The sequence below is a fragment of the Syngnathus typhle genome, linkage group LG13 (assembly GCF_033458585.1).
Source record: "Syngnathus typhle isolate RoL2023-S1 ecotype Sweden linkage group LG13, RoL_Styp_1.0, whole genome shotgun sequence".
Taxonomy (NCBI): Eukaryota; Metazoa; Chordata; class Actinopteri; order Syngnathiformes; family Syngnathidae; genus Syngnathus; species Syngnathus typhle.
Genome location: NC_083750.1, coordinates 7,748,894 through 7,775,777, shown reverse-complemented (window position 1 = coordinate 7,775,777; position 26,884 = coordinate 7,748,894). Strand labels below are relative to the sequence as shown.

The 26,884-nt window shown below is 42.5% G+C and overlaps 1 protein-coding gene across 5 annotated transcripts in view; it reads left to right on the top strand.

The window, feature by feature from the left end:
* epha4b (eph receptor A4b) overlaps positions 1-26,638 on the top strand; it is a 55,234-nt gene extending 28,596 nt beyond the window's left edge. For all 5 annotated transcript variants that reach the window (XM_061294475.1, XM_061294478.1, XM_061294477.1 and 2 more), the window contains 14 exons: positions 735-890; positions 3,048-3,383; positions 3,591-3,703; positions 4,523-4,685; positions 6,166-6,274; positions 13,815-13,882; positions 14,397-14,522; positions 14,754-14,939; positions 20,754-20,815; positions 21,905-22,114; positions 23,094-23,243; positions 23,319-23,512; positions 24,095-24,232; positions 24,307-26,638. In XM_061294475.1, coding sequence (XP_061150459.1) covers positions 735-890; positions 3,048-3,383; positions 3,591-3,703; positions 4,523-4,685; positions 6,166-6,274; positions 13,815-13,882; positions 14,397-14,522; positions 14,754-14,939; positions 20,754-20,815; positions 21,905-22,114; positions 23,094-23,243; positions 23,319-23,512; positions 24,095-24,232; positions 24,307-24,406 — 2,111 coding nt within the window. In that variant the 3' untranslated portion in view covers positions 24,407-26,638. The remainder of the gene's footprint in view (positions 1-734; positions 891-3,047; positions 3,384-3,590; positions 3,704-4,522; positions 4,686-6,165; positions 6,275-13,814; positions 13,883-14,396; positions 14,523-14,753; positions 14,940-20,753; positions 20,816-21,904; positions 22,115-23,093; positions 23,244-23,318; positions 23,513-24,094; positions 24,233-24,306) is intronic.
* The last annotated feature ends 246 nt before the right edge of the window (positions 26,639-26,884 follow it).

The following is a 26,884-nucleotide window of genomic DNA, read 5'->3' as shown; positions in this document are numbered from 1 at the left end:
AAAGTCGGCCCTAAATATTGTCACCAAAACGCAGCCCCCCCCAAAAGAATTAAGTTGATGTTTATAAATAATTATATGATTAAAATGGAATTATATTAAATTATTTTGTTGTTGTATTTGTAACGATGAGAGAAAATGACCAAAAGTGTTTGCTGTAAAGTCTTATTTTGCCGATCCTATCACTGACATCATTCATCGATCGACAAATTCTAAAAGTCTGATCATTTGCATTACTAGTAAGCTTACCAAAAAGAAAAATGCTTTGAATCCAAAATGCACATTTTTTATTCCACAAAATGACAACTATGCAGCCCGAGCCAAAAAAGAGTCATATTCTGTCCCTGCCAAAGTCACTGCGGCTGCGTATTTGTGCCTCGCCGGCAGCTAGCCTGAAGAGCCGACGCTTACCCGAGACTCGTGACAGTTGAGATGCTGTTTGGCTATTTTGTTACAGTACGACCCCGCGGTCTGCCCGCCTGACGCGAAAAGATCTCACGTAGACCGAATGCCACAATACATTAAATCAGACTTGTTTTGGTGTTCGTTGCCATGGGTGCTGCACGACACATCGTATGATGCATCACTTTTTGCCTCTGCTGTTCCTCTAGTTTTTGTGCTTCGCAGATATTATAGTAAATCAGCTTATGTGTAGAAAAAAACATGTCTGTGAATAATCTTTAATAAATATCCCCTGTGCCTTTCGCGGTTATTAACGTTTTTTTTCCTCGACCCAGCATGCAGACCCGGAACCTACAAGGCCTCGGCCACCGACGCCTACTGCAACAAATGTCCTCCACACAGCTCGTCCCCTCAGGAGCAAGCCACAGAGTGCATTTGCGAGAAAGGCTTTCACCGAGCCGACAGCGATCCACGCTCCATGGCGTGCACACGTGAGTGAACCTTACGCCGAAATATTAGTCAAATAAACACACGCAGACGAAAGTTAATTTCATCGTGTGCTACGGCTTTAACTTATAACTATTGGATGACATTAAATTTAATTAGTTTGTGATGCATTTTTGGAAGGATTTACAATGCATGACAGCTTTCCAATTTTATGTTTTCCCCATCAAGCCATGCGTGCCGTTTCCCTTTTCCTTGGGCTTTGCCCGTTCAACACACCTGACGCACACATGAAGCACGCATGCATCCATGCGTATTAGCTGAGTGCTTGTAGGTCACCGTGCCGTGAGAACACATGACGCTGATACTCTTATCACAAGCACGTCAGAAATTTCTTGACCTTTCCCTCTCGCACACTCACACACACACACTGCCAAAGGGATTTAATTCTCTCCGATGAGCACGGAGGCAAGACTACAAGCAAAGCGATGGATTGAGATAGACGGAAGGATGTTGGAAGCGGGAAAGGACAGTGACACGATAACTGCGAGAGGAGAAGAAGAGCACGAACCTTCCGCACGGAAACACCCCAGAGTGTGCGTGCACACACACACAAACGTGCAGAGCCATTATCAGGTTATGGTAGATTACACTCATTAATCGTTGTAGCAGGTGAGATGTGACAGGTGTTATCAGCTGGAAATGACTAATGCCTCGTTCAAATATGCATGCTCCCCTAAATGGGAGAAGGAGAGAAATGGATCAAACAAGGAGAAAAGGTGAGCACCTAGTAAGTCAAAGGGAGATATGTGGAATGACACTTAAGAAGGGGGGAAGGGATAGAACTGAAGAGAATTGCAGCGGTCCAACACAGGCACGTGATGGACGCCAATGCGTGGTCGAGAGAAGTGGGGGATGCAGAAAAGAAAATGACAGAATTAGTAGGATAAATCAGTATGCTCTTCTGACAGATTTCTTTTCAGACAGCTCCAATTATCCGCCCCGCGTGGTCTCCAATCACAGTCACTGAGCTCTGCGACACTTGCGTCCCCCACTCATGTCCCTGAGACCACTGGGAAGGCTAATCAGGAAAGGCCCAGGCTGTGCCGGAGTTCCCCAGGGCTCTGTACTCAGCCATTACTAGATGACATGTCATCAAACTGTCTGCACTTTCATTTTTATACGCTTGGATTAACTTCAGCACTTTAAGTGCAGCCATATTCACTGGACTCATCACGTGCCCAAAAAGCGATTTGATCGACTGATGCTCTGCCATGAGAGTTTGAATCGACTTCCATAAACTTTTTGCAGTAGTGTTGAATTACACTGCATCATACTGGAGATATGGTTCAAATATTTGACCTCTCTTTTATAATTTAAGAGCGTGCCCAAAATAGCAGAAACACATACAACTAAATAGATTTTTTTTTTTTAAATGAATAAACATAATGAGCCTTAGCAACTTTAATCCTAACTGAGTCTGATTTATACTATACAGGATCTCATTAGAGTACCTAATGTTGTGTCCTGTGAGTGATAAATTGCTGCGCTTGCTTTTGTGGAGCTCAATGGGCTTTTAAATTGCACTGCTTTTCCTGGATCGTATATAAAGATATCAGTGGTAACTGCAGGTACGTCTTCTCAACAGCAGCTTGCTTTCTTGTGTGTTTTCGCAACTGGTTAATCACAGAATGCTTTGATATTCAATCTCAAACTTTGCTTTCGGGCGATTCCGAAATGAATATATTTGTTTTGGCACTCATATGTGACTCACACACACCTACTAGTCACGAAGAAATGTGGCGTCAGATTGGAGGTGATTATTAGCATATATAATGAAATGACAAGCGGCGCTACGTGGGAATGTGACACCAAACAGTTCGATTCAAATGTGAAAATATTACTCAGTGAAATGAAGTGTCAACCTCTCAGAGTGATTGCGGCACTACTCGGCAGACTTCGCCAAGTGTCATAAATTCACATTGTAAGCTGTTGAGAATAATATGAAGTCTTCTAAATCAAAAGATATACCCGACTTGTAAGAAATTGACTCTCTTGGCACTTTCTATGGATCAAATGGTCATCATGTGGATTATTTATAGTCCATGGTGTGGTGCAAACCCACAAATCAGCAAGAGCCAGCTGAGTCGTGGCTGTAATATTTTATTCTTTGGTTAGCAACCTTTCTATTATTCTCTACCCAGGTCCCCCATCTGGTCCAGAAAACCCGATCTCCACAGTGAACGAGACCTGCGTCACTTTGGAGTGGTCGTCCCCGAGAGACACAGGCGGACGAGGCGACATCACTTACAGCCTTTATTGCAGAAAGTGCTCTGGCGAAGGCAAACAGTGCGTGCCCTGCGGGAGCAGCGTCCATTTTGTGCCCCGACAATTTGGCCTCTCTTCAGCCACTGTCGCCATCACCGACCTACAGCCGGACTCCAACTACAGTTTTATCATCGAGAGCCAAAACGGCGTGTCGGACTTAAGTCCCACGCCGAAAGGAAGGGCGGTGATGAATATTACCACGTCACAAACAGGTGAGTGAGTCACCCATTTGTATCCACCAGTTGGATCACTACAAGTCAAAATGTGGAAAATAATGGGAAAATGTATCTGCTTGGCACCTGTAAGCATATTTTAGTGGTGCCCAGTGCCCCCCACAACCCCCCTTCTAGCTCCGCCAGTACGTAAGAGGCAGACTACAAACACATTCATCCGTTCTATCCTTCCTTCTTTTCCTGCAGTGAGCGTTGTGTTGAAGGAAAGGCGCAGCAAGGACAGCGTGACCTTGGCCTGGCAAGGCCCACAAAGACCCAAAGGTGTGATAGTGGAGTATGAGGTCATCTACTATGAGAAGGTGAGCGAGAACTTATTTTTGAAGGTGCCCCACCAGTTTGCCATTGGCATGACTTCAGTTTTTATGTTTGTTTTCTCAATGGTGAACATTTTTTCAAATAATAAAAGGAAAGCTGGACCTCCGTTTCAGAATCTGATCTGTGTTTAGTACTCCCGTTTTACTTGCTTATTAGCACGTACCGCATGTGCTAGTTGTCAGCTCGGTGCCAATGGTGGTGGGATTTGTGAAACTGAACATGCTCTTCTCCTATTGACTTATTGGCTGTGTGTTTTAGCTTGAGGGCATGTCAGACTTGCTCCTCTCCAACAGCTCCCAGCATGTCAATTACTCACACATCTGTTGGACAAACCTCGTAAAACATCGTCAAGGTGATGAAATTAAACCGTAGTGCTTGTGCGCTGGCATGCATTAGTAATGAAATAGTCTTAATCCATGCTAAGGAGTGTCTTCCATTAGAGAATGAGCAGCGTGTCTGCAGGGTTCCAGCTAACTGACACTTTAGTCATCCATACACACACACACACGAGGAGCTACTTCTTTGCTGTCGGGCTATTTGTGAAATAACATCATAAGATTTCCATAAAGTTATCGGCTGATCAAAGAAACACCCTAAGCAATTTGCTTTTTATTATTGTTGTTAAAGTCAACATGAAGTAGGGATCTACCAAATCAGTGTGGCAACGCATGTACTGCACATTACTGCCATCTACAGGACTGGATGTGTTAGCTATCCATTATTTCTACTATCTACTCAATGGCTTTTATCTGCTCAAAATATTCTTGAATTATTTGCTTCCCTTTTTATTATGTCCACTCCAGAACCAGCGGGAGCAGAACTACACTGTTTTGAAAACACGCTCCAATATGATGACAGTGGACGGGCTTAAACCGGGTACCACCTACGTGTTCAGGGTCAGGGCTCGAACAGACGGTGGATATGGGAGCTACGGTGGAGAAATTGAACTGGAAACCAGCCATGAAGGTATAGATTTTCAATTTAACGCAACCTAGCTATCATCTCAGATCCAGGAACATAATTGGAATATAATAATGATAATTGAGAGTCTTGTGTCTGAATTCTAAGAGCTGCTGGGCAAGGAGGACAAAGCTGCAAACATTGCGGCTCGATTCTATCTCCGTGGGGGTGATTTGTCCCTACTGGAGTTTAAAAATCAATACGGCGGATGGTTATTAAATAGCTCACTTTTCATTGAAATGGCTTCTTCAGTTCTCCTGTCATTGAAGTATACAAAAAGATTTATTAGATTAAAACGTGGCGTTGGTTAGCTACGACATATCAAGCTAGTTTTTCTTAAAAGAAGTTTTCAAAAATGCTTCTAATCGCATGCTGGTTTTGGAACTCCCTTTTGCTAAATATACACAAGAATTGATGAATCATTGATAAATATTCACAAAAAAAAATATTTATTAACACGTGGGTTTCAAATAGTTTTAGTTATTTAATCCTTCAACGAAAGGGTACCAATTTCTTCCTGCCTAAATTTCTGCCTTGTCAGCCGTCATTTACATGTATCGTCCCTTTATCACGGTCAAACGATTTTCTTGCAATAGAAGGCCCTATAATCTGCTCTTCAAAGTGCACATTGATTCTCAGATGGCCAAGCATAAAGACTTCATAAATCACTTCATGTAAAGCAGTGTGGCTATAGATCAGGCGGCATAAAGTGGAAACACATTAGCCTACTAATCATTGAATAATCAATAAATATGCTTTAAAGAAGGCTATGCTAGAAGTGACGCCATTTATCACGTGTTTCCTGGATTTGAGAAATTTCTTGGAATTTAGAAATATAGGGATATTTTTTTCTTAAATGTCATTGAAGATATGAAATACTAATTTTACTATACTATACTAAGTTTCATACATTCCAACCTAGATGTCAATTAAAATTTAAGGGGGCTTAATACAAGTACTTGTGGTACGTTTACCATGTTGGAAAAACTTCTAGTGTCGTATTATATCAGGCACGTGTTCCTAATATTGTGCCCAATGCCCTTCACTATCAATCAATTTTAATAACAAATTTGTTGTTGATTACGAAAGACTTAGTGTTAATACGCCAGATCGCTAACTTGAGCGAATTAATTCACCGACAGATGCTTTCATGCATTGATGCGCTCGTGCTTAGCTGAGCCAGATGAACTGGATATTTGTTTTGATTAATTGCTCGATCGAAAAAAGAAAAATCAATGGGTTCGGAAAGTTCTGTCCGGTAGTCTTGTTATACGCACCATTGGACAGCGCCAGCCCGAGTGGGAATTCACATCTCAGCGCCTCGCAAGTGCTTTTCATCAGGAACATTGCTTACTATTCCATCGAGCTCCCTCGCTCCCTGGCTCGCTTTTATCTCAACGGTGCTGTCTTTTTATATTTACCTATTTGAGCTTGCTCCCGCTGCTTTTATTAAATCTGCCACGCTCCCTCTGTCCACTCCCCACAGACGTCTTTGCTATCGGAGACCCCAACCAGACCACCATCCTGGCCATATCTGTCGCAGGTGGCGTCGTTCTCCTCATCTTCTTGGTGACGTGCTTCGTGGTTAGCGGAAGGTGAGGACAACCCCTTTGGTCTTTTTTATATTTAATACCGAGGGATTACGCTACTGCTGGGCGCATCCAACTTTTGACATTTAAGTCCAACTAAAAGCCGTGCTAGTCTTTCTGTGAAGACCACAGAGGCGCCTCCTTTCAAGGTTAATACCGGAAGGCCACACAGGTGATGGAGAAAAGAAGTTGAATAATACAATGCAGAGTTGAGAAGATGAAAGCAACTGAATTAGGCTCTTGGGGGAGGACTGAAGGAAAAAGGGGAGACGTGTGAGCAAAGGAGGACAAAAGGTTGTTTTGTTTGGTCGTTTACAAAATAATATTAGCAAAAAGTCTAGCAAACTCGGTCAAGACTAGCACTGACTGAACTTCAAACCTTTTTTTTTTGTCTCTGATTGATTGAAATAGCCAACATGGCCTTTTTTGGAAAAAAATATATATATATTAAAAATAAAAAATAAAAAGCCGTCTTTGTACTCATTTGTATTCCATCTTGTATTTGACCAACAGATAAACACCAGGCCAAGGAAAACAGGATTTATAAACATTCATAAGAAGAGCAAATAGATTTTTCGTCTCCTACACTCGACAACATGAAAAAAAAATTCACACAGTGACCACATTAACTTTACTTAATAGCTTGCACATTGTGTACGTGATTTTGCGTCCTGCTATTTTTTTTTTTTATTTATCATACTCATTATAATCCCTCAAGGGGAAAATTCAATTTACACTCTGCTGTATATTTTGTGCTTCACACTACACGTAGAACCAAATCACACACGGACTGGCAGTGAACGAGGCCAAAGGCAAAAAGGGGGCGGGGGTACCTTGCTCAAGGGTAATCTCAACAATCTAAACATTTATCAGTACCGACTAGATTAACAACAGGTTGAGATCAACACGCACCTATGCACCAGCACACACACGGACACACACTAATGAACACACACTAAATACATTAGTATTGATGGAAGTGACTGTTGATCAGGCGGAGAAATGTAATCAGGCCAAGACTCACACACTCATTTCACAGATAAAAAGCACATTGTCGTGTTTTTTTTTTTATTATTATTATCGAAAAGGGAATTATGAGCCGTAAAACATGTTGTTAAATGCAGCACGTTTTGTACACACGTGACGTGACGTGACACACACTCTCATACTAATAAGCTCTCACAGGCCGGGAGGTGTTAAGTGAGTTTTACAGGAAGGTCGATGTGCTGACATCAATTTGAGGTCGCTGTCGCTGTCTCCCTGCATCTCCCCCCCTATTTAGACGCAGCGAGGAGGAAGCGGTGTTGATTACCGCTCTCGATTAAATAGCATCTGTGCGGCTGTCAAAAGTTGTGCGCCGTTGTGTATTAGGTGAGACTTTGAGTTGTGTGTTTTATGTCGGGGCGAGGATCAAAGCTGCGTCGGGGAGCCGAGAGCAGCGGCAGAAGAGCTCAGCTGCCATAGAGGGAAAGGAATTGGGGCTGAACAATTTTGGAAAAAATTATTTAATTGCGATTTCATATGTGATCTTTTTTTTCTTTCTAGGTCTTCTTTTCCATTCATTTGCATTTTTTCTTCCTCATTGGAACTTCTCCAAGAATCAATAGGAATACCGTATTTTCCGGACTATAAGGCGCACCGGACTATAAAGCGCACCTTCAATGAATGGCCCATTTTAAAACTTTCTCCATATATAAGGCGCACCGGACTATAAGGCGCACCATTAATGCAATCACAATCACAATAACTTGAAATAGTGAAAACAATAACAATATATCTCTAATGTTAATAATGTTTTATTGTTGTTATTGTTGTATGAATAAGAAGGGTGATATTGGTGTTTGGGACTGCAGTAAACATATTTTTAATCCAAATCAAATCATTCTCCATTTTATCTTTTTTATTTCAACTTCTGACAACAAATTACTTTATAATCGCAAAATAATGATCCATAGTCTTTTTGATTCGTGATTCATAGTCTCCATATATAAGGCGCACTGGACTATAAGGCCTTTGAGAGAATTTGAGGTTTTTAGGTGCGCCTTATAGTCCAAAAAATACGGTAGCTACTGCGCTTTGCTATTAAGCTATTGTTATACCATGAGGGGAAACATGAGAAAGTGTGGAAAGCACCTCAGATGTCACGTGGCTCTGACAAATCACACCAGTTACGCTTGTATGGGTGCCATTACTGCTCTGCAAGCGCAGGCATGGAAGTGTGTGTTTGTGTGCGAACTTGCCACTTCTGGTCTTCATGGGGGGACTTTGGCAGGCTGGCAGGTGTGAATGGTGGAAGGCGAGCGAACGACTAGCATAACCATGAATTCAGCAGATGGCCTTTCACTCAATGTGTGCTCAGACTACTGATACTAAAAAGCTGTGGCAAGAGTCTAAGTACTTTTTTTTATTTTTTACTTTCCAACACTAGGGATTCGAAAATATATAATAAAAAGTCAAATAAAGACACAATATGGCTGTAGGGACATATGTCCTTTACATCTCTAGGATAATTTGGGCACATTATGCCAATACACGTTAGCTCGGCAGCATCTGTTGGGCCGCCAAAGGTTAGTCTTAAAATTTTAATGACACAAAAGAAGAGGTGTTGATATGCCATGGGGAAAAAAATAGCCAAAAGATAAAAAAGACATGAATTGTGTTTGGAATTCAAAGACATTCAGATTTTTTCGGATAATGACTAGTCATTGCCGAGGATGTTTTGTGACTTGGATGTCAACAAAAGAGAAATACTAGAATTATTCTTACAAGCAAATATAGTGGAACTAGAAATGTGAGTGTTGGTTTGGCATTCAAGGCATTGTCTGCATGAGACTAAAAAAAAACAAAACAACAGGCAAGTCTATTGTGTGCTGTGTATACGGGATGTGATGATATTAGAATGATGTTATTAGAAACATTTGGATGTTTTGCTTGGGTGCGAGCGAGCGAGCGCTTTCAATTCAACTGGAGGGTGTTGCCCGACTCATCTTTTGTGTGTGGAAGCTTGTTGCAAGATCTTTCCGGCTTTATGCAAATGAGCATATGTTGCGTTGGGATTCCTCAAACATCCCATAAAAAAAAGAATCGTATTTTATACGTTGTTCCAATTTGAAAGTCTATTGAGATGTATTTATTAGGTATTTTACAATCATGACCTCATTAAGGAAGTGACATCATTACTGATCTACATACGGATCTATTTACATATATAAAAATACACTTGACTTGATGACACACGATTCATCTGCCTTCTCTCTCTTTCTCCCGTGACCATAAAAACCTTGCTGTTTCCCGCATTCCCGCCCCTTTCTTCTTCCCCATTTCCATTCTCCTTAATGAGAAGGAGCTAATTGAAATGTTTCCAAACAGGGCGCTAATGAAACAAACAGATTTATTAGTCATAACTCTTCCACTAATCATTTCCCCGTCTTGATAATTAGCCAGCACTGAGTAAATCTTTTTACAGCGGTGTGGTCAGAGATTGTTGGCACCAACGGACAAAATGGAGATTGGGTCGGACTTTATGTTAGAGCACTCACTTTTTTTTTTTTCCTGTGTGTGTGTTAATTTGAACTCTGCCGTTAAATTGATTATTGTGGTATCTAGGCAGAAAATGTGTTTGGTCAGTCAGGTGGTGTGCCCAGCCACATTTTTACCGTGAAATAACAAGATGGTAAATTGAATCCATCAATTTCATTCACAGTAATTAGTTTTAATTTAATGGCTTGATACGAAATGGAATCGGCGGCAGTAATCACCACGAGGAATGAAAACAGCGGCCTATAGGTAGTAAGGTGAGGTGGTGCGAGAAACAGGATAGATGTCATGCCGCGGGGCCGGGCGGACCGAGGGGGTTCGTTGACTAACGACGTAATGATTTCATTTTTCTTGTCATTCTGATTAGCAGAGGGAAAATAATGTGGCGAGACAGGAAATAAAAGTGAAAAGGAGACGGGAGCAGAGCAATGTGAAAGACATCCGAGCCCTCCTGACTCTCCCTTGTTTCAGCTCGCATCAATCTGGCCAAGCTAGCAGCCTGACGCTAATCCTATAAAATGCGGCCAGTCATATAAAACAAAGGAGGTGATGTGACACGCTGCTGAACTACAAACACTTTATTAGCTGCCTGCCAGTGTCGCATGCTAATATCCGTCCAAGGTTATTCACTAACATGAAGCCACACACGATGTATTTTCAAATTTATAGATGGATAGAAAAAGTCTACACACCCTTGTTCAATAAACTAAAAAAATTCCGCCATCATTAACGGAAGTTCCAATCTGTACAGCTCAATTTTTTTTTTTGAGATCGGAAGTTGGGATTTATGAACAACCAGTGTTGGTTGACATAAAAATTTCAAATTTCTGCTTGTCAGGAAAATCCCACCAGAACATCTGAGCTTTATTTTTGAATTAATCAGGGTTTAGGCTGACTCCTCCTATTTAACAGGATGTTTTTTTTCTGAAAAGTCACATTCTTAGTTATTCCCACTCTGTCTCCGAATTTTCCTTAACTGCAGGATTGATTGATTTTTGTCCAAAAACAACCTCCTGCTTCTCATAGTTATTCGCATTCCGGCCACGTTGCTGCGGCACAAGCTCTGCCTCACCCTCTGTCTTTCTATCCACATCCCTTATGTCACCCGCTTGCTTTTCTTTTCCCCTTACGGCTGACACCCCCTCGACTCTCCCCACCCCCCTTTGTGATTGCTTGTTAGTTGGTATGCAGGCATGGAACCCCATTGTGCTTTCTTGCCTGTCAGCACTCCTTCGCATCCACTCCCATACTTTCTTTCTTTCCTTCCTTCCCATCCCCTTTAGTCCACTCTTTCCATCAAAAACAGCCCAACCCCAGAAGAGCAGAGGGCCAGAGTGAATAAATGGATTGATGCCTGGGGAAGAAAGCTTTGATATATGATGTATTGGACAAGGGAATGTTTTCACTAAAGGACAGAATTAGGAAATAAAATAATACCCCGAGAGAGATAAAGGCCGTAAAAGTGCGAATGACAGGGCGAGAGCGGGCGAGAAAAGAAGTGGGGAGGAGCCACGGCAATAATATGAGGATGGAGTTCTGCGAGGGAAGTTTGCTTGCAGAATGACAAATGGATCTCAAGTGACAGAGTATTATATTAAAAAGTACATTGATATGCAAATGTGGAGTGTATAGTGTTAGAGGACAGGGATAGCCTGTTGTCATCGCTGAAGTAGAACAGAAAGAAAGGTGAGAGCTCACCCGGGACGGCAAAATACTGCAGAGGTCTGTTCGCGTGTGTAATTGCGTCACTGACACCAACAATCTGTTAAAGCGACAAACTTTGTGACTAACTATCGTGCATTTTGGTGTGCGTGTCTTGTGGCCTTGAAAATGTGACGACCTTGCACAAATAACATGCAAAAGCTGATGACTTTGTGTTTGTGGCTCGCACGCTTGGACCTTCAGGCGATTGTCACAAACTAGTCAAAACAAAGTGACTAAATCGAAACAGACGCGCGTGAATAAGGATTTAAGTGGAATCGGGATTCGAGCTGACGTTTTTGAAAATATGTAGGTCAGGAAAAGCTGCACGTGTGTGTACTAGGAGGCTTCACTACCTTTCATACCAAAAAAGTGAAGATGCACTAACTTACTCATTATCGTAAACCAGGAGCTTGTTTGGTTCATAAATTGCTTAAAGACACAAAACTGAGTTTGGATTTCACGACAAATTCTCTGCTTCAAACTTAGAGCTTTCCCGTCAGGTTATGAACGAACAGTGTGTTGCGCCCAAATATGGAAGACTGGGAAACAAAAGGGGAAGCCGTGTCAGGTTTCACGCCATGTTTCAGAGTGTAGCGCTAATGATTCATGACACTTTTAACTAGAGAGGAGAAATGAGTCTCTCTGTAATTACTATGGAAATGTGTTCATTTCCCATCAGAGTCACACACACTCATTCACATCTGTAACCATGCACAGCGCACACACACACTTATTAAATATGGAGCAACAAAGTGGTGCTTTTGGTTTCATAGAACACGCATGTCCATGTGGATGGGGGGGGTAAGGGTTGGTGGACCCATGGGAGAATCACAGAAGTGTGACTCAGTGTCCCCCTCGGTCCCCATATGTTGGTTCTAAACACATGGCCCAAAGCTTGTGTGTTTCAAGAGGTAGTAATGATCGACTTATGGTGATCGACTTGCTTTTGCCCAGCTGATAACAAGGTGACACCCCACCACCCTTCCTTAACTGCCCCCAAATACAAGTCTGGATTATAATGTGTGTGTGTGTATTCGCCAACCGTGCATACATGCAGTCAGCTGTGTAAAACTCAAAGATGCATTAAACACCAAATGGCTGAGATTTAACGAGCAGCACCCGAACCCGCCTCTTCTGCAATTTTGCATATTTTATGCACGAGAGTCAATTGCATTTTTTTTTTTATTGTTCAAACCCCTTGTTGAAAGACAGATCTATTGAAAAATATATTATGAAAATTCTAACTGTGGCTTAAAAGCGAAGCGTGGACAGTCACTGTAGCTGTCTATGAATGTGTAAAATAGTACAAAGTGTATAATAAAGCTGGGGAGAACATGGCAATCCACCTCTTCCCAAAAAATAAGAGCGTACAATTTTAATGGTGCAAGTTGGTACATATGCGAGATTCAATCACCAGGTGCGTGTCCGGCTTTTTGTTGGCAATTGTCCAGTTCACTCGTGTTCATCCGCAGATGTCATTTGCGGCGGGCCTTAGGGAAGTATAGGCAAGCAAATTATAATTCAATTCCACCAACCATCAGACAAACGAGGCCATGCTGTGTTTAAATCATTTTTAGTTCATCATTAAGTGGAATTGCTTTTTTATTTTATGGGCTTGGGCCTGAAATATTTGCGCTGAATCTAAAAGAGCAGCGAGTCTCACGTGTTTATGGCTGATGGGGGCTGTTAAACCTGTTTCTGGATAATGCTCAACATAGTGGGAAAATACACAACACACTCATGCGTCGGCATCATCCCCCTGCAAGGTCGGCGTAACACAATCAGTTAAACACTTCCTCGCAGCTGGACGACAGGCGGGTTGATCAATTGATCAATATTTTGGTCGTTGCACAGAGACCACACCGCAGGGTGTGCGCACCGACGAGTAGGGGGTCGGAATGGGGGCCAGGACGTGTGCATCAGCGTGGGAGTGTGACCCCATAGTAAATTTGGAGGCGGTCATGGCCAGAGGGGCTGCAGAGCATTAATGTGGTGGATGTGCAACATCTGTGACTCACAAATGCTCGATATTTAGCGAAGCGCAATCTTGACAGGAAGAATGGGAGGAAATAAAATCAAGGTTTTCAGGATTTTAAGGCTAGTCTTTTTAAATTCATGTCATTGAATATAAATTTTCAAAAATATGGATCGGTTATTTTAAAATATTCAGTACGTTTTGCGTATCGGTTGTGAATTTTATTTTATTTTATTTTATTCTCCACTCTAATGGAGAAAGTGTGCATACGGGTTTGTGTGTGTATTTCATACAGCAGGATGCTCACCTAGCTGGGCGTTTGTTTTGCAGGCACTGTGGATACATCAAAGCTAAGCAAGACCCCGATGAAGAGAAGATGCAATTCCAGCATGGCCGAGGTAAAATTACATAAACCCAGTGCATGTGTGTGTGCGTGCGTGGGTGTGTGGTAAAAACATGTTTCGCCCTGCTACTGCTTTGCATATCAGCATGGATACTAATGTCGTGTATTTAATTAAAACAAATTGGCTCAAACTTCAATTTAGTTTCCTCGTGTAAGCATTGCGCCGTAAACAGTAAAGTTGACATTTATGTTGGCATAAACAATTTTCGCGCAAATGTTTTCGTGTAGGATGAGTCTCATGTGTTCCCGTTAAACCGACGTGTCATTTTATCACCACACCTAACAAAGTAGTTAGTGTATGTGTCTAATTACATAACCATTTTAACACCATCTGAGCGGCGTACTCACATTTCACCGCCGACAGTCTTACAGCGGGGATAGCAAACGCGCCTTTTTTATTAAAGCCCATAAAGCCAATATGCTAATCCTCCTGTAACATTTATGAGATGTAGAAGAACAATTGATGTTTGCTCACTATTTTCTATTCTTCCTCATTTGCATGTGCGCAGTCAAGCTTCCCGGCAGTCGGACGTACATCCATCCTCACACCTATGAAGACCCCAACCAGGCTGTCAGAGACTTCGCCAAAGAGATCGATGCCATCAATATTCGCATCGAGAGAGTTATCGGAGCCGGTACATTCGCATATTGGAAATATTCTTCATGTGTTTCGTGTCATCTTGGGTATTATTGTTTATCAGCATGAAAATGTTCCAGATACAAAACAGTTTTACACAAACTATGTGATTTCATCAAACGAAAGTCAGCATATAATGTGAAACACCATTGGCGGCTAACGCAAATTAGCATTGAGGTTCTAATGTTTGCAAACCTTCAAACAATATTTTGTGTGTGTGTGTTTGTAGGTGAGTTTGGCGAAGTGTGCAGCGGGCGCTTGCGTGTGCAAGGAAAACGTGAGATCTACGTGGCCATCAAGAGTCTGAAGGCGGGCTACTCAGATAAACAGAGGCGGGACTTCTTGTCAGAGGCCTCCATCATGGGACAATTTGACCATCCGAACATCATCAGGCTGGAGGGAGTGGTCACGAAATGTGAGTCATGCTTCTATGACAGACACACGACAATGGAACCTCAGCTCACAATTAAGCTCACAATTATGGCAATTAAAAAAATCTTAATTTTTTTTCCCTGTGCATTCCATGTCAAGGAAATCATAATGTAATTGCGGCTCTTTCTGGCATGTGTGACCTGGCCACTAGGTGGCACTATAATCGACGCTTGCAGACACAAAGAAGAGTTTCACAATTACTACTGTAAATGATTCAGGAAATTGAAATAAAATATGAATCATTTTTTTTACAGAGGATAATGAAAATAGGATGGTGATTAGTGAGGACGCACAAATGATTTTTATGCGGTGCGAGAAAAAAACAGCCTTCCGCATGTCGCTCTACAATTTAAAGCAATATCTGTCCAAAATATGTATTCCTAAACTGACGCTCCACCCCTGTACCACACAGCTAGTGTAAACAAGAGCTGACCCTCGTTCTGCTCAAGCTCCATTACCATGGTTACGCCTTCATGACGCATGGCAACTGTGACTGTGCACGCCCTGCGCGATTGTGTTGGAGCCATCGTGCATGTGTGCGTAGGTGAACGACACAGGCCAGGTTCAACAACAGAGCTGATTGGTTATCTGTGGCGCCCACTCCAGCAATCACTCTCTCTATTTCCATCTATCTTCTTGTCTCATATGTCCATCTCACGCTGCGGCTTTCTCCCTCAGTGTTGGTCTTATCTTCTCATTTAGTCTCCCCTCTCTCATCTTTCTATCTTCATCTCTCACTCACTACATTTGCACCAGCAGATGACATGCCCTGATGTGGTTCTAATGAAAGCAGAAACCGATAACACTCGAGCTGTTGCTGTGCAAGCCACCCTGTCTCTATCAAATAGTAGCAGGCTTTTATACAAAAAGTGGGACCTTGAAAGTTGAAAGCAATCCGTCCCCCAAACGGAACTGACCTCTCATTTAGTTCAGTCCATTTTTTACTGTCTTACGGAGTGGAACTGTTGCCGCCATAAAAATCGACGGCAAGTAATACATCACTCCCAATTAAATTTTATTAAAAATGAAAAAGAATATATATATTCTTTTTTATATATATATATATTTCATTTATTTATTTATATATATATATACACGTATATATATACATATATATATATATATAAGAAAATATTATTTAATTATATATAGAGAGGGAAATTTGAAATTATGATATGATACATACTAGAAATTAGCATACACGTTACGATAACTATAAACCTTCGAACAACTGCTACTTAAACACATTTAGAGCATTACCACACAGAGCATACAACAGTACTACTCAGTATTAACACGCTTGAAAATCCGAAATCGAGTGGGAGCTCCTTGCAACCACACTTCACTTGCAAGGGGTAAGAAAGAAGCGGATTGGTGTGTGTGTGTGCGTGCGTGTGCATGTGGGTGTGTACATTTAATTGCTTTCACTTTTTGACTTTTAAAATTGGTTAATCCAGTTCCCCCGCCGTCACGGCACATTGAGAGGGTGATAGAGCTCTCCCGAAACAAATGGCGCTAGCAGGACGTCATTTCACAGGTCACAGCCTAAGGTGTGCATGCGTGGCCCGGCTAGGTTGTTGATGGCCCGGTTCAGATGGGTCAATAATTCCTTCAGGCTTTTCTTTCTGCCACCAGCTGGTCCCTTTACACCATCCTCAGTATGTAATCAGCCGGGCTGACCCGGCGTGCACTGGGCTCAGATGGGTTCAAGAAGGTTGGGCTGCTAACGAGACTTCAATGGAAGGGAAGGAGATATTGCGGTTTTGGGGGAAACTCTTGAAGGATTTCAAAATTGTGGTGTAAATGCAACACCATTTTTTTTTCTATTTGAATTATTTATTAACCAATTAAAGTATGAACACAAGAAAGTGAATATGTCGGCAAAAAACTCAGATCTTGCATTATTAAAATTCGCAGTAGTATCTCGGCAAAGGTTTAACTATATTAATATAATTTCCTCAAAAGTCTCCTTGGCAATTGTTATTTTCCAATTTACTAATTTGTAAATACTTCAAATATGGGATTCATTTACACCAACAATAGCCCAGCAATTAACAAAAATCCCCTTTGTCTAAATGTTCTAAAGCAATCCGTTATTATTCTCGCCGACACAAAAAAATTGCCTTCTTTTGGTATTTCTTGTAATTGTGAGTCTTATTTTGTGTGGCGTTGGTGCTGAAGTGCATTTTGGCTGCAATCTTTTCAATTCCAGCGTTTGTCATCCTTTATGCTCGTTCTGTCAGCTTACAAGCTCGTAAGCCTTCAGTTCCTGCCGTGTTCCACCCTAATAAGCGTCTCTGCTGTCTGTCATCTGATTGTTGCTATTGTCTCGCTGATTGGTGGGCCACAAGCGAGGGGAGAGAAAAAAAAAGACCCCCCCCCTTCTCTATCTTAACATCGGGAAAAACGCCACAATCTACTCCCCTCCTCCATCCTCTCATCATCCCTTCATCTCATTCACTGCATGTCTAATTTGATCCAGCCGCCACTCAGGCTTTTTTTTTTTTCTAAAGACGCTGCGACAATCAGCTCATTGGAGAAAACCCTCAATTACGCCACTCCATCGCATCGGCTGATCAAATGCTGAATATTTATTTGCATTGAGCAGCTTCACAAAGGTAAAGTAGCAAAGCTGCACATGAGCAAAGGAGTTAAGATAGGAAAAGGTGATGATGGTTGCAGGATGGAGGGAAGACAGGAGGAGGGGGGATGAGATGAGATGAGATGGGATACAAGAGCGAGGAAATTAGACAAGATAAGACTTGAGAACAAATGAGGGTGACGGGGAAAGATGGGTGCGGAGATTTCGCCACGAGAAAGGCAGGCGGGCGAGAGGACGGAGGGCGAGGAGATGAACGTGAGGAAATGAGAGGAGGGGAGGTGGAGAGAGGCGAGGAGATAAGCTTATTGAATTTCTGTCTACCTGTTTTGCAGCGCCCCATCCCCGCCCCCCACACACCCGGCCTCGCTTCCCAGAACACAGACCTGTCCTGCTTTAAAGCAATAGATCATTTAGTTCATAACTCTAACATTAATCAATACAGCAATTATTTAATTTTCTCTTTTGTACTTTGAACCTCATTCAATAACGTCACAATGCAGGTCACTGGCACATAACGTAATTGTACTCATGTATACACACACACACTTTCATTTACACGCCCATTAATGCCCTCATGCCCAGAAACAGGCACATACGCTATAATAATAAAATTGACCAGATTGACCATAATGTGTTGTTTACTATCACTTCCATTGCCGCTTTTCCACTGCCCAGGTCGACTTGGCTTGTGCCGTTTCAATTTCTAATTAATGGGTGAAAAAGACGGCCAATTCCCCCCTAAAAAAATAATTCCCCACGTTTATCGAGAGAGCGCCATTGGCTTCAACTCCCGCACAAACACGTAAGGTTATGATGATTATCGTGCAATGGCCGAGAAAGGATAGACGATGCTTATTTCCACTTAATGAAGCGCCGTAAATACGTGGAAAGTTGTCGCTGACATTCCACCTGGCAGAATGTCAATAGCCAATCACGGAGCAACACTTCACCCCCCCCCCCCTCCAACCCTTCCAGCTCTTTGACTTCTTTCTCAGCATGATGAAAGGTATTAAATGCGAGTGAATAGAAATGTGATGACTTAATTATGTGCTTTTTTGGGGGGGTTCGTGACAAGCTCCACCCCGCAAGTGTTTGCTATTTTTATTTGAAAAGTGGATAAAGTCGCTCTGGGAAATGAAAAGGATTCATTGTCAACTGCGAGGAGTCAATGTGCTGAGCTGGAACGTGTGTGGTCGACTTTATTGGTAACCTCTGTTATCTGTCACTTGCAAGGATAATTTAGTATGGCAGGTGTCCAGATGATGGCTGCTGATGGTGTGTGTTCATGTTGATCGTCTAGGCTGAGACAAAAGGATGAATGTGTTTCATTGGGCTTCTCTCCCGATACAGCTAATACTGTCGGCCTACAGGTAATAGTAATACTTCACGGGGTAACATGCAGCGTATGACTTTTTGTTGTTCAATTTCTTCCCGTCAGTGTTGGGAGGTATGACTTTGTTATGGATGGTAAAAACGTGTGTGGGCTCCAAAGTGGTGGAAAGTAACAAAGTGCAAATAATCGATTTTTCAGATAGCTGTTTACGTGAGTGAGTGTAGAGCTGCAGACTAATTAAACTAATCTTAGACTAATTAATCGATTCAGACAGAAAATAGGCAAACACGATGGAGGTTTTTCCAAATTAAAATTAGGTTTTTGCACAAAGATGCATAATCGGTCTGATTTTAGGGATGACTGCAGAAATCGGAGAATGCTGAGGATTCGCGGTTCTTAATTCAGTTGCCGATTAATCGTTGCACAATCGTTATCATTTATTTTTTAAAAAATGTTTTTATTACGATATTGAAAAGATACAATGTACTTTACGCATGTGCCCGTACCATTATTTGTTTATAGGGTGTGAGTACTTTTGCTACCTCTGCTAATCCTACATACAACCTACCACTCGACGCACATACGCGGCTCAAGCACATGGGGCAAAGCATCCCATCCTTTTCCATCATTGCAAATCCCACCAAGTATTGTATGAACACTTTTGTTGTCACCATTTCTACTCGCCATGCCCCGAAACCAGTTCTCGGACACAGAAGAACGGAGGGACGCAAAGTAATAAACGCTACACAAACAAATACAAAGCGACACACAATCCAGGGACCCCGTGTGGAGATAAATGTGAGCAGCAGTCCTCACCTCCAGCACAAGAAAATCCAATTCCCTTTCACTTTTATCCCTGAGACTAATGTTACTGTCAAAAAAGACACCACCACCAGAGACCCACAGCTCTGTGTGTGTGTCTTTGTGTTTGCTGCACAGATAGTGAATTCATTTAAGGTGATGCATTGCCGCCTTTACCTACAATCTAACTCCAGGCCTCTGCGGTGTTGTTCTGACAAGATTCTGAGCCCAACAAGCAACTCCTCTTTGTATACATTTGATCTTCTCATTCCATTTTCCTAAGCGTCGCTTGTAACTTTGATTTCCTCTGATCTCATTTCTTGTCTTTCTTATCTGCTCATATCTCGACACGGAAGTGCAACCTGTTGGCAATTAAAGTCAAATCAATAATTTTCCTGCATATGAAGCACGCTACAGAGCTTCCCCCCCAAAAAATAGAAAGAAAAACAAGGGACCAAGAACACAAACACTATCTTTCCATAAACACGCATACAAAACGATTTCTGTTTGTTTGCCATTGGCAAATCAGGGCCGTCCGGGCTCCTGCCTTGAGTGAGCCTCGCCAAAAAGCTCTTTTAGTCTGTGTGTTTGTGTGTGATTGCATCTACTTTGTTAGCCATTTGTAAGCCAGACCAGATGCCAAGCAGAGGAGCACGGAGCCTGTCAGTCAACCATCCCGTTGCACACGCATAAACATACATGTGCAGGTGCAACCCCCGCCCGTCCTTTCCCTTGTGGCTTATTAGTATTCATGAGATCTCAGGAGAACCCACCCCAAAACACCCACCCTCCCTCCTTCTCGCGCACACACGCAGATATTCTCGTGGATCGGTCCGTTCTAATTATCGCCTGGCGTTCATGGAGAGGCTTGATTAGAAGCTGTCAGTGTGACTGATGACGACACGCCGCATTATCCCCACGAGAGACAAGTCGGGGCCAGAGAAGAAGGCCGGTCACAGCTGCGGGCTGCGTCGCTTGCCTGTCTACGTCTCTTTATAGTCTGTGTCTTTGTTCCATATAATTGCGCTTCATTACAGCTGCCTTGTTATGTCTCTTTCTAGGTAAGCCGGTGATGATCATAACAGAATTCATGGAGAATGGATCGCTAGACACCTTCCTCAAGGTGAGTCAATCGCGGCCAGATTTTCAAGGTCTACGTCCGTGTGGCAGGACTTTGATGCTCGTTCCAAAGCAAAATAACTAAGCTAGCCTAAAACGACACACGCAGTCGCAAAATCACACATTGATACAACAAACAAAAAAAAAACAGTTGTAGCAGTGCGAATTATAACAAGGGTCATAAAGACTGTCCGCAGTGCCTCGATATAATAATGGAACATGTTTTATGTTTTTTACAGCTGATCTGTGCTCCAGGCATCCGTATGTGTCTTTAATTATGCTGACCATTTATTAAACAGCTGTCCCTGAGAAAATACAAAACCACAGATCTTTCAGGGAAGGTCTTCCGCTCTCTCATTAATGTTCTACGATCCTCTCGGATAGCATGATTGGATAGATAGAAAGATGATAGATAGATAAATGACAGATAAAGAATTAGTTCCATGGTTCCTCATTAGTCTTCTTACTGAGCAGCCAGCCGGCAATACAATGTAGTGGTCAGATTGATAGAGGAAGTCTGTAGATTTGTTAGACACTCCAATCAATCAGCATCTCACAAAAAAACCCACCAGCTAATTAACTTATTCCACAGATGCTGAAGGGGGAGAACCAACCGTAGTTGTTGGTAGAGGGCGGTGTGCATATTCACAAAGATGATGGCCAAAAAGATAAATGGATACACGTCGACGGAATCTACCTAATATAGTTCTCTCTTGACAAGAAGCCATGCAAAGGCGGAGATGGATGGAGAGAACATTGAAACAGAGGAGGGAGAGATTAAATGAAGGAGAAAGGGTGACCGATAACATGAATGGGTTTTTAACGGGTACCATTGGCCCGTGGCGGGAATCATTTGGAGAGGAAGGTAAGCTGAACTGTCATCGATCAACAGGCTCTTCTTGGCTGACGAAGAAACAAAAACGACTTGGGTCCTTAGTTTAAAAAAAAGAAATCTCAGCTGAAAGAGGTCAAGTAGGGTTAGCAAGAAACAGAAGTTGTTCAGGGACACAAAAGCCAGTTGACATCATCAGTGATGACATCATCTTTCTGCAACTAGGCATTAATTCTTCTTTCTCCTTGTTTGTCCTCGCAGAAACACGACGGCCAATTCACGGTGATCCAGCTGGTGGGCATGCTGCGCGGCATCGCCTCGGGCATGAAGTACCTGTCGGACATGAGCTACGTTCACAGAGACCTCGCCGCACGGAACATCCTGGTCAACAGCAACCTTGTGTGTAAGGTGTCTGACTTTGGTCTCAGTCGGGTTCTGGAGGACGACCCGGAGGCCGCTTACACCACCAGGGTAAGACGGATTGCTATTTTATTCAGTATGTTCCGCTTTATCCCGAAGACGAGTATTATCGTGATCTCACCCGGGTTGACAAAACCAGAAATCATTCAAGTCTTTCCGAGACACTTGAAGTTTCAAACAGTGGCAAAAAGCTTAGAGCAAATAAAGTCCTTTTGCCTACTTATAGCTAAATTGGAGAAATCTTTGGTCGCATTCACACCCTCGCACAGAACCGTCGTCGTCAGTGAGTTAAGCCACGGCGGAGGAACTCATCTAAAATGCCCGGAAGGAGACCACGGCATTATTCATATGCATAGGAGGAACTGTCGAGGATGTTATTTTTAATATGGCATTAGCATTGCCCAGGGAGGGGTGCATCAGCCGCAGACTGCTCCATTGCAATCAGACACACACCCACTGATGTCAGGAGACGTCGACAGAGAGCTGGAGGCGCTGGCAGGGGGGCGGGGCAAGAGGTGGAGATGCCGAAGACATCGAAAGAGAGAGAGAAAGCGAGAGAGAGGAGCGGGAATCAAATAAGGCTGAGGGGGAACAAGGGAGGGATCCAGTGAGAGCAGTTAAGAGATAAGAGAGGATGTTTAGGGACGGACAAGGGGGCGATGGAAACTAAAGTACAGTGCACAGTGACTTGGCGGCTTTGTCTTTGACTTGACTTTGACCAGACAAGGAGAACGCTTGGCGCTGCCGAGGCAGCTGCTGCATGTTAAAAGGATGACTGCTAGTTATCGTGCAACAATGGCTCGGTCTTCCGAGCTAAAAGGCGCGGGTCCCAATTTGCGTCTATACAGTGGCGCTTTATAAAATGTGTAGGGGTGAAAGCAGAAAGGGAAATTTGATAGCTAGAGAACTAAACTAATGTCATTCATGACACTCCTGGGCCAACTCTCCCTCATAACATTGGGATAATGAAAGTCTTACACTGGCTTATTCAGTTAAGCCTTGCTAAGGACATGGTGTGACCTATTTACAGGGTGGGAAGATCCCCATCAGGTGGACAGCTCCCGAGGCCATCGCCTACAGGAAGTTCACCTCGGCCAGCGATGTGTGGAGTTACGGCATCGTCATGTGGGAGGTGATTTCGTACGGCGAGAGACCCTACTGGGAGATGTCCAACCAAGACGTGAGTCACGATCAAGCCCACAAAACGCCATTTCTGGCAGATCGGATTTACCGGCCTCTTTTTTTTTTCCCGTAGGTTATAAAAGCAATAGACGAAGGCTACCGTCTTCCCGCACCAATGGACTGTCCGGTGGTGTTGCATCAGCTCATGTTGGACTGCTGGGAGAAAGGACGCAGTGAGCGACCCAAGTTTGGACAGATCGTCACAATCCTGGACAAGCTCATCAGAAACCCCGCGAGCCTCAGAGAGCTGGCTAACAGCCCGGCGAGGTCAGTGGGAGAGAGCTGAAGACATAATCACTGCTCGAGATTTAATTTGGTGCCTGTTCAAGGGCAAGATTTTCAGACATTACTTGCTGGCTTACTGAGCAACAAGTCGAAAAGCGCAAGACATCCCACTGTTTTTTCCCCCTTATGTCATTAAATACAAAAGATAACAGCACGATTAATGTAGCCAAGTGTCAAAGTAATATAAGTATTAAGGCTGTCACTATCAAATTATTTTAGAATCGGTTAATCGAATAATCGTGTATTAGAAAAAAACCTTTCCCCCCCGATTAGATATTGTTGTTTGGTATTTAGGGATAAAAAAATGATGACAAAGATTGAAGGTTATTGTTTTCCAAAGTAAAAGCAGATGTTTGCAAACGTCTTTCGATTAGAATCAAAGATAAATTATGAAGGACAAAAGAAAAATAATTATTACTTAGAAGAGCATGAAATCATAAGACTTGGACAATCATTACTAAAATCCAAACGATAACTCGCTTTTTTAAAATACAAGCCGATGATGATTTTGATCATCGATTTGTTGTCGATTAATCAATTACTTTTGATTTTGTATCTCAACAGTGAGGAGCCCACCACTCCAGAATTCAGTGTGAGCACTGTGGACGAGTGGTTGGACGCCATCAAGATGGGCCAATATAAGGAGAACTTTTCCAGCTCTGGATACGTCAGCTTAGACTCAATCCTTTACATCAGCGTCAGGTAAAGACAGAACTGTTCCTTGTATTATTTAGTTTTTATGAAACTGAACTTTTTTTTTTTGCTCTCCTTTGCAGCGAATTGGCTAAAATGGGTGTAACTCTAGCCGGCCACCAGAAGAAGATTTTATCCAGTGTGCAGAGCCTGCAGACCCAAGGGACACATGTCCAAGTATAACACGCTCCACATTAACACATTGAGAGCGAGCCAAGAGTTCCTCCAACCAATGGAGACGTCACTCCGTTGCTTTTAAAAGTCACTGAGTTGGAGGACGACATGGACACTTTGACTCCTTCACATTCATCCACCATTCTTCCCTTCCTTGATGGACACCACCAGCTTCGGAGCCGCATCTACCACATCATTCACATTGCAACAGCTTAAAAAAAAAAAAAAGACTCAGAAAGGAAAGACAAGAAAATGGAATCTTTTTCTCACGTGAGGTTTCCAATTTGGTTTTGATGTCTTCTCATTTCTGCTTTCACCTTGAAGAGTTTGAAAAGGCGCCACAAGTACACGTGTATGTGTCGATGTATGTACGTAGGTGGCCGTGAGTCCCACGCCCGTATCGATGTATAGCCGGACCTAACGTTTGCAATGCTTTGGAGCTTTTGTGATTTCATCTTCCATTCCTCGGAGAAACACAAAGAGAAATGACATGAATGTTTGGGTGTGAGGGGGAAACTGGACCTAAAGAGGAAGTATTATAAACGTGTGCACAAGGGCAAGGGCAAGTGCTTCCCTCCATCACACTCAACTTTGGCTACACATCCGGTGTCACTTTTCTTCCATTTCAGCGTTTTCAGCAATATTCAGAAAAATCTCGATCGGATAAAGAAGCATTGTCCGCTTTTTTTTTTTTTTGCTGAATGAAGGGAATCGTGTTTAGGTGGACAGCAAATGTCAAAACAGAGTTGACGCTGCTTATGAGCGATAAGGGTCCGACAACGACGACTCCTAATTTCCTCTTCTATGGCTGGATTGTTACTTGTCACTGTACTTTCCACTCCTAAAATCATCCTCTGTGAGCCTGTGAGTTATCAGGTGAAAACTTTGTGATGGCACCGAGCCCCGTTTTCAGTGTTTTATTCTGTAAAACTCGAAAGGACAGAGCGTGGCATATGGCACCATATATATGATTGTATTATAGTGTAAAATATGTACAGTGTTGCTTTCCAATGATAGAATGTTTGTAATGATGCCGATGACCACTTTTGTTATGAGATGGAGATTTGCGAGTGCTTGTTCAGGGGAAAAGAGCAAAAGCGTGAGCTACTTATATTTCTTTGAACGACGGAATGTAGCATGAGTGAGAAGCTTCGTCTTTGTTGACAGGCAACGGTGATCACGGTTTGGGCATAAAATTAGAATAAGTAGAATGGACTTGAGCTGATTTAAAGGCCAGAAATGTCAGTGTCCCGCTGTGCACAGTGATTCTCTTATTGTGGTTGTGCAAGCAGGGGTGAAATGTGATTTTTTTTTTTTTTTAATATGGATTTGCACTGAAAATATCACTTCACCGAGCTCGCTCCCGAACTGATGGTTGTCCAACCATAGAAATCAAAAGTAATCCTAGTTGACCTGCTAGCGTTAGCAATTAACAAAATGTGCTAGGGCAGGGGGATTACTTACTGCGGCGGAAGAACAAAATTATTTGAAGGTTAAGTTCATAGCACTTGAAGAGGAGAATAAAATTCATAAGTTTTGGACTATTTCAAAAAAAAAAAAAAAAGTGTATATCAAAAATATTTCAGCATGAGCGCATTCTACTCATACTAAATTTATGATTTCATGGCAGAGTTCCCTTGAATGGTGGCCTTTTGGATGCCTTATTTTGGTCTTTTTGTTGCCCTCTAGAGGTTATTAGAAGGAGTCAAGTGTATGTAGAGGAAGTATTTATCTGGTCGTCAACTGTCCACGCATCGACACGCTTTCAATGATTTTTTTTTTTTTACTTTATGCGGGGAAACAAAAAGAAAACCAGACAGTATTGTTATTTATTGGATTGCTACGATGTTCTGTGAACTAAACAAATGCGAATGTGATCGATTTACGCACCTTTGGTCTATTTAGTTGCATATTGTAGTTGAATCAAGATGAAATGAACCCCCCCCCTCCCCAACAGATACGACTGGAATAGCATCATACTCACTTGCCCATTTTAAAGCCTCAAATCCCAGATTCCCCCCAAATTCACTCGGTAAAGTCTTTGTCGTCCATCTCGGTGAATTTGTGAATGTTGATGAGTGACTCATTTGAACTTCCTGGCACTTTTCCTTTCTTTGGCCACCAAATAATATTGATTGACCACCAAGCCGGTTTCCTCTGTCTTGCTTGTTGTAAAGGGTGTAGGCATTCTCATGTCTTTCATGTTGCTGTAATAAATATGCTAATATTTCTAATTTCTCAGCTGCAGCCTGCATTGTCCCTTTCTTTCATTTTATCACAAACACACGCACACACACACGCACAACTCCAGAGAGACCATAAACAATTCAAAGTGCCTTTACAGGAAAGTAATACGAGACGCTCGCTTAATTATTTTTGCTGCTAAAAAGCCTTAAAGTATCAAATGCTTTGTTGAGTGCTGACCGGTCAGCATAAAAGGTTGCTTAGTTAACCACACCCCTCCCCCTCCCTCCCCCTGCTGCAATT